The sequence below is a fragment of the Pongo pygmaeus genome, chromosome X, assembly GCF_028885625.2.
Source record: "Pongo pygmaeus isolate AG05252 chromosome X, NHGRI_mPonPyg2-v2.0_pri, whole genome shotgun sequence".
In the NCBI taxonomy this organism is placed as follows: domain Eukaryota; kingdom Metazoa; phylum Chordata; class Mammalia; order Primates; family Hominidae; genus Pongo; species Pongo pygmaeus.
In genome coordinates, this window is record NC_072396.2 from 84,366,347 (window position 1) to 84,381,862 (window position 15,516).

General features: G+C 39.7%; 1 protein-coding gene across 6 annotated transcripts in view; it reads right to left on the minus strand.

Moving 5' to 3' along the window:
* The window catches only part of BRWD3 (bromodomain and WD repeat domain containing 3), a 132,465-nt gene extending 117,532 nt beyond the window's left edge, over positions 1–14,933 (minus strand). For 2 of the 6 annotated variants that reach the window (XM_054471250.2, XM_063660510.1), the window contains exons 1-4: positions 14,391–14,719; positions 14,197–14,255; positions 13,964–13,993; positions 13,491–13,550 (exon numbers count right to left, since the gene is read on the minus strand). In XM_054471250.2, coding sequence (XP_054327225.1) covers positions 13,491–13,550; positions 13,964–13,993; positions 14,197–14,255; positions 14,391–14,421 — 180 coding nt within the window. In that variant the 5' untranslated portion in view covers positions 14,422–14,719. Of the gene's footprint in view, positions 1–7,835; positions 7,984–13,490; positions 13,551–13,963; positions 13,994–14,196; positions 14,256–14,390 lie in introns of those variants that run through there. The other 4 variants (XM_054471249.2, XM_063660512.1, XM_063660513.1 and 1 more) reach the window with 4 other exon arrangements.
* Between the last annotated feature and the right edge of the window lie 583 nt (positions 14,934–15,516).

Genomic DNA, 15,516 nt, shown 5'->3' on the forward strand with positions numbered 1-15,516 from the left:
CCAAACCCACAACCAATAAAGCAAAACTGTTTTTCTATTAAAGTTAACTTGTTTCCAAAAGGGTATAAAACTAACAATGTTATAAATACTATGCTTTAAATAACTCAGCTATGTAGCCAAAATTCCTTGAAACAAAAACTTGTTTTTAAAAAAACAAGTAAAATTCTGGACATTAGATACCATATATAGATAAGAATGAAACTATAAAACAACAAAAATCGTGTTGCATTTTTAATCTAAGCTAATGTGCAAATCCCTGAGGTGTTTCATAAATACTGGTTAAAACAATAAAAAGAAAAACCAGAATATTAAAAATCTTTAGATAAAGTGAACATCTACATCCTCATCTTGAGATAGGTCCTAAAATCTACTTCTGGCTACGATGTCAATTTTTATAAGTGCTATAATTGTGTATATATATATACACATACACACATGTGTATATATACACACATACACATATATGTATATATATTCAGTGATATATACACATATGTATATATACCTGTATATGTATATGTATAGATACCTATGTGTATCTATACATGTATGTGTATATATGTATATGTATGTATACATATACATATATATGTGTGTGTGTATATATGCCATTGAATAGGACACACATCAATACTATTACCGCCAGGTCAATCAAGAACAACAATAGGCTGGGAACGGTGGCTCATGCCTGTAACCCCAGCACTTTGGTAGGCAAAGGTAGGAGAATCACTTGAGCCCTGCAGTTCGAGATCAGCCTGGGCAACATAGCGAGATCTCATCCCTACAAAAAATGTAAAAATTATGGCTCTGAATGAAAATAAGTGAAAAAAAAAAAAGAACAACAAAATTAGCCGGGCATGGTGGCACGCCTGTAGTCCCAGCTACTCGGGAGACTGCAGTGGGAGGACTGCTTGAGCCCACGAGGTCAAGTCTGCAGTGAACTGTGTTCCTGTCACTGCACTCCAGCCCCTGGGTGACCCTGTCTCCAAAAACAAAGAACAACAATAAAACACAAAAGAATAATTTTCTAAATCATCTCTGGTGATCACCATGAGAGAAGGTATTTTGTGTGTTTTCTTAAGTGCTGTATTCCTAGCACCCAAAAAAGTGCTGGGCATAAAGCAGGACTAAATAAATATAAGTTGAATAAATGAATAAAAATCAAAGTAAAGTCTAACTATAATCAATGTTTTTGTTTTTGTTTTTTTGAGTCGGAGTCTCGCTCTGTCACCCAGGCTGTAATGCAGTGGTGTGATCTCGGCTCACTGCAACCTCCGCCACCTGGGTTCAAGTGATTCTCCTGCCTCAGCCTCCCGAGTAGCTGGGATTACAGGTGCAAGCCACCATGTCCAGCTAATTTCTGTATTTTTAGTAGAGACGGGGTTTCACCATGTTGGCCAGGCTGGTCTCGAACTCCTGACCTTGTGATCCACCCGCCTCGCCTCCCAAAATGCTGGGATTACAGGAGTGAGCCACCGCGCCTGACCTAATCAATGTTGTTGTAAGAATTCCTGGAGGAAAAATCTCAGATTCTCCTATCAGGTTGCCTTTTTTGTTTTCCTAGGAAACACAGGTCAAAGAACCACAGTCCAACATGTATTCAGCATTCTGGTAACATGAGTGAATCACCTGTGATTATTTTTGTTTTAAATTATATCCTGCTATATATCTTTGGTAAGTTCCCTCAAAAAAACAATTTGAATCTACCAAAATAATTGAAGCCTGTGCAACTGTCATGATACTCCAGAAGAATGGTAATCAGATTATTTCAGATTTGTATCTCCAGGGTTTAGTTTATGCATCAGGACGGAGTTAAGATTAAGTAAATTCTTTCCATTAATTCTCACATCTTTAGTTTTTCTTCCAAGCAAACAACTATACAGAGGTATGTTTCAGAAAAATATAGAGGTAATATTAAAGTCAATGCAGCTGATGATTCAATCTAAAAAATACTTCATGGCTGGGAATGGTGGCTCACGCCTGTAATCCCAGTACTTTGGGAGGCCGAGGAGGGAGGATTGATTGAAGCTAGGAGTTCGAGACTAGCCTGGTAAACATAGCACCACCCTCATCTCTACAAAAAATAAAAATAAAAATAAGAATAAATCATTTCCTATCATCTACTGAGTGATACCCTAAAATCCTAGTTTATAATTCATATCCTGCACATTAAGGCACTTCCTAAATATGACTACATGCAAATATAATTAGTACCCTTAAAATAAGTATCTGGAAAAAAAAGTCTTAAGGTGCTGCATATTAACAACTATAACAGCTTATTCCTTCTTTCCCAAAACTGTCTTAGATAAACTGGGCTTCTGTTATCAGCCATTATTTTTTCATCAAGTAAATGCTGTAAGAGGGCTTTTACATAGAGTAGTAGTTGACATCTTTACTGGTAATTATTTTTTTTAATCCTCTGGACCAACTCAAGATATTCAGTTGTTACATAAAAACTTCACTTAACTACCCTAGAAATACAACATAATTAGCATATACAATCCAGAAAATGGGAGTTCTATAATTAGAATCTTTAGAGTTAACCTCCAATAGAAAGAAAATTTATTGGAGTTACATCTTAAACTGATATCTTAAGCTCCCTGGCTATTTCATTTTATTGAAACAATGATGTTTGATTTTCAGCTAATTATATAAAAAGTTTTATCAATCACTCAGTAATAATTCAAAAATACAGAATCATGAGGTCTATATATTCAGCAAATACAACTTACTCCTAACTATCCCTTTAAAGACTTATACAATAAACAAGTTTGACTTTCACTCTATACAATAGAAAATTGCTCGATTTCTAAGCAGTTACATTGAAAAAGTCCTTTGCTCTAAAATCAATAAAAATTTGATTATATGGCCAGGTGCAGTGGCTCACGCCTGTCATCTCAGCACTTTGGGAGGCCGAGACAGGTGGATCACAGGGTCAGAAGATCGAGACCATCCTGGCTAACACGATGAAACCCCGTCTCTATTAAAAATACAAAAAATTAGCTGGGCATGGTTGTGGGCGCCTGTAGTCCCAGCTCCTCGGGAGGCTGAGGCAGGAGAATCACTTGAACCCAGGAGGCAGAGGTTGCAGTGAGCCGAGATCATGCTACTGCACTCCAGACTGGGCGACAGAGCGAGACTCCACCTCAAAAAAATAAATTAAATAAATAAATAAACAAAATATGATTGTAACACTAGAGAAACAGATTTGATCAAAATAATGGCAATAACAATCTTTTGAGTTTAAACATGCTAGTTTCTCCTTCAAACCACATTAGCAGGCTTCCAAACTATATCAATGTAGTTCTTAAAATGTTTCTTCTAAATCAAACTTTAGGTCTTATAAGGGTAGTTAACTGCTTACTTGAATCTATTTGCTTTTCATTAAAGCTGGAACTTTTTAAAGGTGATCTTTTCAGAATAAGAACTCTTACCTACCCTGAATAGTTTTTTTTTTTTTTTTACATTTTTAAATAAATCTATATTGTTATATCATAGCCTATAAAATTCATGTCTTAAGTATTATAAACCACTCTTTTTGTTTAAAGCTCAAACATTCTAATTTCAGTCATTTAACTACATTTATCTCTCTGGAATATAATGGCTGACTCGGAACAGTTAAGTGCTCTGAGGACTGCAGAAGAAAAACATTCTCTATAAACAAAGTTTAAGTGTATAATACGGAAAAAAAAAAAGAGTATAATACAAGGCCGGGTATGGTAGCCCACGTCTGTAATCTCAGCACTTGAGAGACAGAGGCGGGAGGATCACTTAAGGCCAGGAGTTCAAGACCATCCTGGGCAACATAGTGAGACCTCCATCTCTACCAAAAAAGGTTTTTGTTAAGAGTATAATTCAAACTTCTATATTATTCTATAAAACAACTCTAAAAGTTAAATTATAGAATCTCTGAAATGTAAGGATCCCTATGTATAATCAACCTAACCCCACACCTTACAGAAGAGAAAACAGATCCAGAAGTAAAGTGCCTTGTCCAATTGTTACAATGAAACAAGACAGGAATCTGGGTTTCTCTGCCCACTGCTCTTTCTACTACTGTCCTCTTAAGGCAGCTGAAAAATTATAATGATAGAAATCATTAACACAAAGCTGCAAAGCAATGAAAACTGTAAATCTGAATAAACTGAAAGACATTAAATTAACCCTAGATTATAAACCTTCTTGATAGTTAGACTGGCTGATCTAAAGAGCAAATCTAATAACTGAATTATCATACTTCAGAATCATTATGACAACTGAGAAAACCAGAAAACTCACGGAGATGATACTATTCATCATAATTAGTTAAAAGAAATCCAGCTGGGCACTGAATAAAATGTAAAAGGTAGCGAATCTCAGGAGGCCAGGACTGCACCAGGAGCTACATTCGAAATACTAATTTTCAAACACCAAAAATATTTGTTTACCCTGGCTTTTAAAAATAATAGTATCAGACAAGTAACTCTAAAAAACAAATATAGCAGAGAATACGCTATTTGTTTTCCAAGACCATGGCTACAGAAGTTAAATGAAGAAGCAAACTGGGATTGCATGCTCAAAAAGTAAAATGTAACATTTTGCCTGGGACTGACTGATTAATTTAGAGGACAGAACAGGCATATACAAAAGTTAGTCATGTAATCTTTTGCTCTTTAGGGACAGAAAACAAAATGGATTTTGAAAAATACAGCAAAGCTTTATATCAATGTTAAGTGTACTACAGAGATAACAGGGTACTTTGAAGTCTGAGAGCCTGGAACTAAAATTTACTAGCTGTTACTCTTTTTTGGCAGTATGATCCAGTAGAGAGACTGATTTGAATCTTTGCAGCATCCCCAGTTACTACTTATATGACCTTAGGCAAAGTTTCTTAGCCTCTCTGAGCCTGAACTTCCTCATTTGTAAAACAGTAATGATAACTATCTCCTAAAGTTCGTTAGGACAAAGACAGTAATCCACTCATGCATTCATTCAGCCATTTAAAGCATAGGAAAGCAATGGAAAGAAGATTAAATTGCTGCCCTAAGGGAACCCATAGTCTTAGAGGAGCAAACAAAACAGTAAATAGAAACAAATTAAGCTGCAAGTACCCAGAGGTCAGTACAGAGAACTAAGGAAGCAAAGAAGTAAGGTACACCTAATTTTGCCTAGAGGTTTAAGGGTTTATGTCCAGTTTCACCCTTGAAAAATATATGAAAAGTTCACAAGACAGAAAGGGAAAGGAGGGCATTCCAAGCAAAGAGAAAGGCACCCCAACCCAATAAAATTTTGCATGGTAACTAGCGCATAATATCTCATTAAGAAGGGCTTTTTTTTTTTTTTTAATGAAAAACCCCAGGGTACAGTGGCTCAGGTCTGTAATCCCATGAGGATCGCTTGAGCCCAAGAAATCAAGACCAGCCTGGGCAAAAAAAAGTGAGATCCCATCTTTATAAAAAATAAAATTATTAGCCAGACATGATGGTGCATGCCTGTAGTACCAGCTACTCAAGAGGCTGAGGTGGGAGGATTGATTGAGCCCAGGAGGTAGAGGCTGCAGTGAGCCATGATCGAGCCACTGCACTCCAGCCTGGGTAACAGAGTGAGATGCTGTCTCAAAAAAAAATACAAATACAAATACTTGTACAAAAAAAAAAAAAAAAGACTGGAAGAAAACATAAATTAACTGGTTTTTCTCTTTGAACATAAAAGAAAACATAAAAAATTAACTGGGTTTTCTCTTTTTGATGTCTACATTAACCTAAATCAAATGCTGTGTTTTAATGGTTGCTGAATTTGAAAGAGAAGTGAAAAACCAGGCAGGGGGAAAAAAAAAAAAAACAGCAGGCAGGCCTTTGCCTAGTTGCACTTACAAAATGTTAAAACTTCCATCACTCACCTTTGAAAATGCTGATCATTATGCATAGCATTTCTTTTTCTTTTTATTAGTTTTAAGATTTCCTCAAGAAAGAGACACCAGAAGCGACTCTCCTAGGGTCAAGTATTCTCTAGCTTACACTGCCTCAAGAAAGCACTAAAAAGCACTATAACCTAAGGGCAGATGAAATTAAGACAAGGACAGGGGACCCACCCACATTCTAGTAGGTGCTCAGTAGAGAAAGGTCCAACAAAAGAGCTCAGTACCAACTAGCAGATAAAATAAACCAAACATATATATATATATAGCTCATGCTTCTAACAAAAGTTAAGAAAAACACAAATAATTGAGACCCAGCTAACTATAAAACACAATGGCGGATACTAAAGGGCATGAGAAAACATCTTTTTTTTTTTTTTTTTTGAGACGGAGTCTCACTGTCACCCAGGCTGGAGGGCAGTGGGCGAGATCTTGGCTCACTGCAACCTCCGCCCTCCAAATTCAATGGATTCTCCTGCCTCAGCCTCTGGAGTAGCTGGGATTACAGGCACTTGCCACCAGGCCTGGCTAATTTTTTGTATTTTTAGTAGAGACAGGGTTTCACCATCTTGGCCAGGCTGGTCTTGAACTTCTGACCTCATGATCCACCCACCTAGGCCTCCCAAACTGCTGGGATTACAGGCGTGAGCAACCACGCCCGGACGAGAAAACATTTTAAACAGGGTAACTTAAAATACGAGAAATTAGGCCAGGTGTGATGGCTCACGCCTGTAATCCCAACACTTTGGGAGGCGTGGGTGGGCTGATCACTTGAGGTCAGGAATTCAAGACCAGCCTGACCAACATGGTGAAACCCCACGTCTACTAAAAATACAAAAAATTACGTGGGCATGGTGGTGCAGGCCCGTAATCCCAGCTACTCTGGAAGCTAGGGCAGGAGAATGGCTTGAGCCCAGGAAGTGGAGGTTGCAGTGAGTACCACTTCACTCCAGCCTGGGCCACAGAGCAAAACTGTGTCTCAAATAAATAAGTAAATAAATCTCAATAATATATAGAAAATAAATTCAAGATACAACCAGAAGGGTTGAGAATCCCTGCAATAAGACATATGAAAGACTCACAATAAAAACTTCCCATTTGTTTAAAAAAAAAGTGAATACTACACCAGTGTTATACTGGCATTCATAAAAAATGCATATTACACTAAATATCTTTTGACATACATTCATGTTTGTGTTAACACAGACACAGCTCACTCATTCTGAGTTCAATTCTGACACTAATATTTTAAATATTCTTTTTTATAGTACTGTTTTATATGCCCCTTACTTTATAAAAATATTAAGGGCCAGGAATGGTGGCTCACGCCTGTAATCCCAACACTTTAGGAGGTCGAGGTGGGCGGATCAGTGGAGGTCAGGAGTTCAAGACTAGCCTTGGCCAACACAGTGAAACTCCACCTCTACTGAAAATACAAAAATTACCCAGGACTGGTGGCACACGCCTATAATCCCAGCTACTTGGGAGGCTGAGGAAAGAGAATCACTTGTACCTGGGAGGTGGAGGTTGCAGTGAGCCAAGATCTCGCCACTGCACTCCAGCCTGGGCGACAGAGCAAGACTCCATCTTAAAATAAATAAATAAATAAATTTTAAAAAATTAAAAATATGGGGGTGATATCTCATCGACTAAGAAAATATAACATCTGGGGTCATAGTTCTCCAGATTTCCCTGCTGGCTGTTCGGTCTCTCTATCCTAATTTTAAAATGTAGCTAACAATTCATTTGCACAGCATTTTACAATTAACAAAATGCATTCTTTCTCATTTAACTCACTTGTTACCCACAACAAATGGGAAATTTTCATTTTATAATTGAGGAAATTCAATCTCTGAGAGCTTAAGTAATTTCCCTAGGGTCACTCAACAAGTAAAGGCTATATTCCATACTAAATATTAGGGTATTTTCTACTACTCACAAAATCCCATGTAAGAAATGTCAAGCAGGCCGGGCGCGGTGGCTCACGCCTGTAATCCCAGCACTTTGAGAGGCCGAGGCAGGCGGATCACGAGGTCAGGAGATCGAGATCATCCTGGCTAACACGGAGAAACCCCATCTCGACTAAAAATACAAAAAATTAGCTGGGCGTGGCGGGCGCCTGTAGTCCCAGCTACTCCGGAGGCTGAGGCAGGAGAATGGCGTGAACCCGGGAGGCGGAGCTTGTAGTGAGCCGAGATCGCGCCACTGCCTTCCAGCCTGACAGCGCAAGACTCCCTCTCAAAAAAAAACAAAGAAAACAAAAAGAAATGTCAAGCAAGGGCATCTCTAAATTATGACACAAACACTAAACTACCTTTTTAGAATACCATTTTGCTGCCTACCAAAAGGAAAGTGTTTATTAATCAATCAGTAATCAACATCAGTAGTAAAACAAAAACTAAAGCACAGGAACTAAAACTAATATTCAAATGTGACAAAGATGCTCAGGACAAAATTTCATTAAGGCAAATTCACTGAATCCAAAGTATTAGTCCCTAACACCAGCTCTCTTCACTTTCACAATATCTCATTTGTACTGAGATACCAGTTATCCTAAGATTAATGATAAATCTCCAAAAGGATTTTAAATCATTGAAAGTACATTCCTTAGAGCCCATATGTGGGGAAAAAAATGCCAAGGATCAATCTAGACAAATCGCTAAAGCCAACATATTTCAGAGAGCACGTGGTGGCTCAAGCAAGTCAGTAGTCAGGAGTAGTCAGGAATACTGATTTCCAGATATTGACCTCTCTCTGTCATAATACCTATCAGTTAGCATTATATGCACAATACACTGCACTGGGGTTGAGCAGAGCATGCTTTTTGATATCCCATGATGCATCCTGTTCTTCCTAACTATGGCTATGTCCACATGGCAGTTAATAAATCAAACATGCTTAAACTGCTTCCACACTTAGAGATGCAATAACTATGCTACCAGCACTCAAAGATCATTCTGCTGTTCTAATTGACAATTTAAGCTATTATTAGTAATTGGAGAACAACAGCTGGTTAAGAAAAGAATACAGGTATGTCTGGAATTTAAATACAGTGTTTTAAAGTAGTTGGTGAGGATCAAATGAGATAATGTGAAAACACTTTTAAACTTGAATGTGTTATATGCAGATGCAAGTTCTTATAACAACATATAATCATAGATGTATGTATATTTTTAAGGACAATAACAAACATAATCTTTATAAAAGTTTTTCATAAAAAACATAAAATTACTTCTAGTATTTTGCATATAAAATGAGGGTAATACAATCTATGTCATTCCAAATGTAAGCACTAACTGGTGCTTTCAGTTTTATAGATGAAAATGCAAAATAAATGTAAAACTATATACCACATCTAAACATATTTATAACTTTGGTTCAGTCTTTTTTTTTTGAGACAGAGTCTCAGTCACCCAGGCTGAAGTGCAGTGGTGCGATTCCAGCTCACTGCAACCTCTGCTTCCAGGGCTCAAGCAATTCTCATGCCTCAGCCTCCTGAGTAGCTGGAATTACAGGCATGAGCTACCACACCCAGCTAATGTTTGTATTTTTAATAGAAACGGGTTTTCGCCATGTTGGCCAGGCTGGTCTTGAACTCCTGACCTCAAGTGATCTGCCTGCCTCAGCCTCTCAAAGTGCTGGGATTACAGGCATGAGCCACCACACCGGGCCCTGGTTCAGTCTTATGATAGGAGACTCCTAAAAATGATTTAAAAATCTTAAAATGTGGTTTTTAAAAAGTTTCCAAATCACCATTTCAATATATAAAACTTATAGATTAACAAGAACTGTTCATTTAAACACACACAACCTTGATTACTCTGTTGTCCCCAATAAAGCTCCAAGGAGGAAGCAATAAATTAGCCAACAACTCAATAGGGTCACCACAAATGAAAGGACATCTGTATTATTTAAATTATCTACCTTAAGATGAATTGCAAGAAGCAAATCTAATTCTATTATGTGGTCAGTAACAGCCAACTAGGAAGCAGAAAATAAAGTGCCTAGATGAAAATTCAGAAACAATCACTTCAAAATTTTCCCTCTATCATTACTTAAAATTCTGGAAAATTTAGAGTGTTATATTTTAAATGCCATATTCAAAAACCTTACAGTTCAACATAAACTGACCAAGAAGCTTCATGTACAGATTCTTTTTTAAATGACATTTCAGATCAGGATACGTCAATACTTAACTGCCAGCAGCTTTAAAAAAAAAGCACCTTCCCTTGTGTTCAAAATTACAAGTAAAACACTAAACACTAAATCAGATGACCGTTTCAGAAAACAGAAGGGAAGGATTTCATTACTACTACTAACAGTAGTAATGTTAAAGAAATTCAGTTTATCATTACCTTAATATTATTGATAAATTAAGCATTAATGACAATCAGTTCAAATGAAAGTATACATATGAACAAAAAGGCAGGATTTTCGTCTCATATATGCAGTATACGTGGCCATGCAACCCCTATTTACTATGTTGATAACCTAGTTAACACTTCGTTGTACATTTGTACTCTTTCCTTTTCATACCCCAATACACCTTAAGTTTGTAATACTGCTATATAATGTAATATTCCAGGTAAATCAAGATGATACTATTTATTAATACTTTGCCCTAAATTTCAATCCAAAACATGCAGCTAAATCAAAGACCACACTTTATAAATCCATCATTCCAATGACAATTTAAAAAATACCTACCCCAGGCCGGGCGCGGTGGCTCACGCCTGTAATCCCAGCACTTTGGGAGGCCGAGGTTTACGGATCACGAGGTCAAGAAATCGAGACCATCCTGGCCAACATGGCGAAACCCTGTCTCTACTAAAAAATACAAAAATTAGCTGGGCGTGGTGGCGCGTGCCTGTAGTCCCAGCTACTTGGGAGGCTGAAGCAGGAGAATCGCTTGAACCTGGGAGGCGGAGGTTGCAGTGAGCCGAGATCCCGCCACTGCACTCCAGCCTGGCAATAGAGCAAGACTCCGTCTCAAAAAAAAACAAAAAAAACAAAAACACCTACCCCAAGAAAAAGTATCCCATCTCTTCTACAATGCAGCCACTCAAAATCAGGTCATATGTGAAATAATTGCAATCAACAATATTACTGACAATTCTAGCAATCAAACCAACACCGCACATTCACTTCTCAGCCACTACACTTCTGTTCAAATTATCACTCAACCCTGCTCATCTTCTCTTACAAAGAAGTCCATAGGTAGAGAACAGAAATGTAAAAGAAAACCATAGTATCTAAACTATAATGTTCAAACAACAGAAGACTCTGTGTACATAAAAAAATTGAAAATATAAAAACAGAAAAGAATATTTAAAAGATACGATAAAATTGAGTATATGTAACAATTAACAATTTTTTTAATTCCTTAAAGGTTAAGCCTCACTAGTAATGAAAACAAAGAGCTACCTAAGTCAACCAGGAGCAATTGACATCTATTAAATATTAAAGAAACCGAATGATTTAAAGCTATTAAAAAACTCACTCTAAATACCTAGATGATGACATTATAAATTAGTACAATCTTCTGGACAGCAAACAATATATGACAAGAGCTATAAAACTCATGAGACCCTTTGACCTGGTAACTCCACTTTAGGGAATAAAGTCCAGGAAAATAACTGGGGGCAGAAGGGATGGGGAGAAAGTAAACAGCAGAAAAAGACCACCTAACTATGCAAAGTTATTAGCAAAAATCTGGAAGTAGCTCAAATGCTCAACTGGAAGCTTGGTTCAAATCATATCGTACCTTAAATACAACTGAATTTTTTCTTACCATTAAAATAATGATGACTATTCAAATACACAAGTACATTTTTAAATGTTAAGAAAAATATGAAGCATAAAATGGACACTGATCACAATTATGTAAAAGTATGTCTTTATAATATGAGGAAAAGTCTAGTAAACTGGGTTGTTGGGGTTTTTTTGGTGAGGAGACTATTTTTTAATTACTTTGATTTTCATTTCCTTTTTATCACTGTCAAGTTAGTTTCAAAAAAGCTTTTTCCTTTTAATCTCCTTTGCCACTTGCTTAAAATAACACATATAGGCTGTGAGAGGGACAAATGGAAAGGAAAACATTTTCAATACACCTCAGTATTAAAACTATATATAAAAACCTGTATCAGTCATTAAGTGTTAAAACATATTAGTAGGCACTGTTGTTTTTGCCTCTTTTAGGGGGAGGGAAAGACTTAAGTCCAACAGAAAGACTGACTACAAATTAACCTGGCAGTACATGAAGTTTTTCAAAACTAATTTTTCTCCATCTGAGAAATTGTTACTATTAATAATACAGATGGTCAAGTTTACCCTTATCACAATTATACCATTTTCTGTGATTTGCAAAATATAAGAAAACTATACAGTCGGTAGACTTGATAATAATAATGTGGCCTCACTGTTGTAAGATAATACAAACAAAAATAACAAAATGAACACTGAAGCAATTTAAATATAGTCTTATTGCAAGCAAATTTTAAATCATTTATATTTAGAGTCTACCATACACCGCCAACTTTCTTTAACTTTGTCCGATTTTCCTCCACTTGGATCTTATTTGAAGGAAAGACAGCTGAATTTAGATTTTAGTAACATCATTCCTTTCTCCTTTCACTACCCTCCAATGCACTGTGGCAGCAGCTAACACAAGGGAACCTCCCCCGCAAAATAAAAAGGATCACCTGTTTTTGTGTGTCAATGCTGAACACAAGGTACATTTATACTATGAAGTATATTTGCAGGAGAAACAACACAGACCAATGCCTTTGGTCCTTCACTAAAGTATATTCCATTTTTAAATATGTCCATTGTTGTCTCCTTGTAAACCCAAAATCGTGTTTCACCAATTCTCAAAAAGTGATAACTCAGTTTCTATTTAGTGAAAACGGGTCTATGCAAATGCGACTTAACTGATGATTGAATGAGCTTATAAAATCAGAGATACGTAACGATTATGCTTTTACTCAGTAGACCATTACCTAACCGGCAAAATTTTAAATTGGCTTGACGCTCCTTATTATTTTTAATTACGTCGTTTTTCCTAATCCCTGGTCCGTCAATTCCTCTCCAGAGCCCCTTCCTCCCACGCCTCCCCCCTGCCCCCCCGCCCCCCCAAAAAAAGACCAAGCCTGGCCTTAGTTCCCGTATTTCAGGCCAGGACCAACCAGAAACCAGTTTTCTTCCACTAATCCGGAACTCCGGGCTGTTACCAACGCTGTCATTGGCCAGCGTCAGACCTTAGTACGTGCCCCAAGATAACCCCTTGGTTTCTCTCCCTTTTCCGCCTACAATGGGCCTTCCCCAATGTTTGTAACATATTCATAATCCACAACACGGCACCTCTGATAATCAACTCACATTCTTCAAAGTTTTCGGGTGGAAACAAGCAGGGCCAAGGGGAGGGCAAGGTACCCTTTTTCCGACTAGCAGGGATGGGGGAAGGGGCAGTCGTTCTTTGGCTCTGCACCGAGCTCTAGAACCTCGTCGGCTGAGAGGTGGGGGACGGGTTGGGGGTACAAGGTGGGGAGGGAGTGGTGAAAGAGTTAGGTTAAGTTGAAATGAAAACTTTACTCACCAGATCCTCGAAGCTTCTTCGGTGCTCTTTCCCCTCCCAATCTAAGCGGCGCGGAATCAGCTGGGGGCCGGACGAAAAGAAAGGGGGAAGCAGAGGCAAATGATGAAGGAAAAGCCTCCGCTCCCCATCAACTGGACCCAACCTGTGTCCCAGTCCTCAACACTTTACCGTCTTTATTTCTCTCGGCCTGATAGCTATTGGCTCAGAGCTAGACGAGTATATGGGGGAGGGAAGGGGGGTCGAGGAGAAGGAAATCCTGAAAAACTGCCTCCCACAAGCATAAAGCGGGGACGAGTTAAGACCCCAGCGTTGTCTGCCCCTTTTGAGGGAAGAAGCCAATTCACCCCGGTGACAACAGCTACGGGTACCCAGATCGAAGCCTCTATTCCAGCCCGTCTTCCGCCCCTGACTTGCCCTCCTCTTCCTCCAGTCTCACCTCAACCCTCCCCACCCTTCCCGAAGGGGCTCCGTACCTGATGCTCCTCGAGCTCCTGCACTAGCACCTGAGCAAAAGGGAAACACAGATATGAGGAGCAGCTCGGGCCATCAACCCATTCCTCCCTCCACACTTAAAGCCCAGCCGCTGACCGTTTGACTAGTCAAGGCCGGCCTTTCCCTCACCCTCAACGGAACTGCTCGTCCCGCTGCCTCGATTTCCCCACTGGGACCATTCACCACGACTCCCAGATCTCTTTCTTCCCCTTACCTGAGCGGATTTGTTGCAGGGTCCAGACTGCAAGAACCTAGCGATCAGGTAATACAGCTCTGTGGAAGAGGGGGGAAAAGAGGTTGAGAGGGAGGTAGAGAAGAGAAATAGAAGCTTTTTCAAAAGAAACTGACAGCCTTCGCGCTAAGCCCCCATTCCCTTAGCACCCCCCACCCCCCGACACAGCTACCCACCGGCTTCGATCTGGGTAGGTGCTGCCGCCATCCTTTTCCCGAGGGGGTTTGGGGGCTTCGCTCCGGAGGGGCTGGCGGGGGCGGGTGGGGGCGCTGCCTCTATTGTGGTGAAGCCCCCATGCCCGGGAGTCCCGCCGCTTCCGCCGCACTCCTCGTCCTAGTTTCGCTCTCTCTCGAATTCATCGCATCACGTTTCGACCCATAGATATTCTAGCCCAAGAGCTGAGGAGGCGGAGGAGGAAGGAGAGAGAGGAGAGGGAGAGGGAGAGAGTGAGTGAGTGAGAGAGAGAGAGAGAGAGAGAGAGGAGAGAGAGAGAGAGAGAGGAAAAAGAGAGAGAGAGAGAGAGAGAGAGACGCGGGGGGTGGGGGGGCGGAGAGAGAGAGAGAAATAGACGGAGCGAGAAGAGGGAGGAGCCGAAGTGGTGAAGAGGTGGGCGGGGGCAAAGGGGGTGGAGAGAGGGGAGGGTAAAAATGGTGATAGGGTTTTGCAGCGCTCATAGTTCCCCGCTAGAGGCACTAATACAGCAGCTGAGCCTGGACTCTCCCGGAGCCCGATGGTTGCTTAGCTACAGCTCTGGGAAGGAGGGGGAGGTGCTAACTGACGGCCGACGCTCTGGCAGCCGCCTTGGAACTCTGTGGTGGCACTCGCGTCTGCGAGCTCCGGAGTGACTTTCCCTTCCTGTAAAGGCTATCCGGCCCTTTCCGGTGGAGGACCCTTCCCCCTGGGTTGATCTTGAGGAACTTAAGAGACGGTGTTTTGACTCGACTCCTTTCCCCTTTTTCCTGCCGGCACCAAAGCGGTTTTGTTTGTTGTTTATACTCTACCCCGTGGAAAGGCGGCTAGCTGGCTAAAGTGTTTTATGCCTGGGGGAGGATAAGAGTCGCTATTTGGTCGTGACTTGTTTCTGTTTAAAATTATTATTATTTACCAAATGAAAATGTTGTACTTACCAGTCCAAAGTGCGGGGCTTATATTGTTAGAAGACCACTTAAAATGCTCCCGGATTCTGACAAATATTGCATGAGAAATTTGCAATCAGCCGTGAAGCATGTTCCCCCTTCTGAAAGTTTAACATGCCGTATCTATCCCATTCCTACAGGGTAATTTCCTATTGTGTTTTCAAAT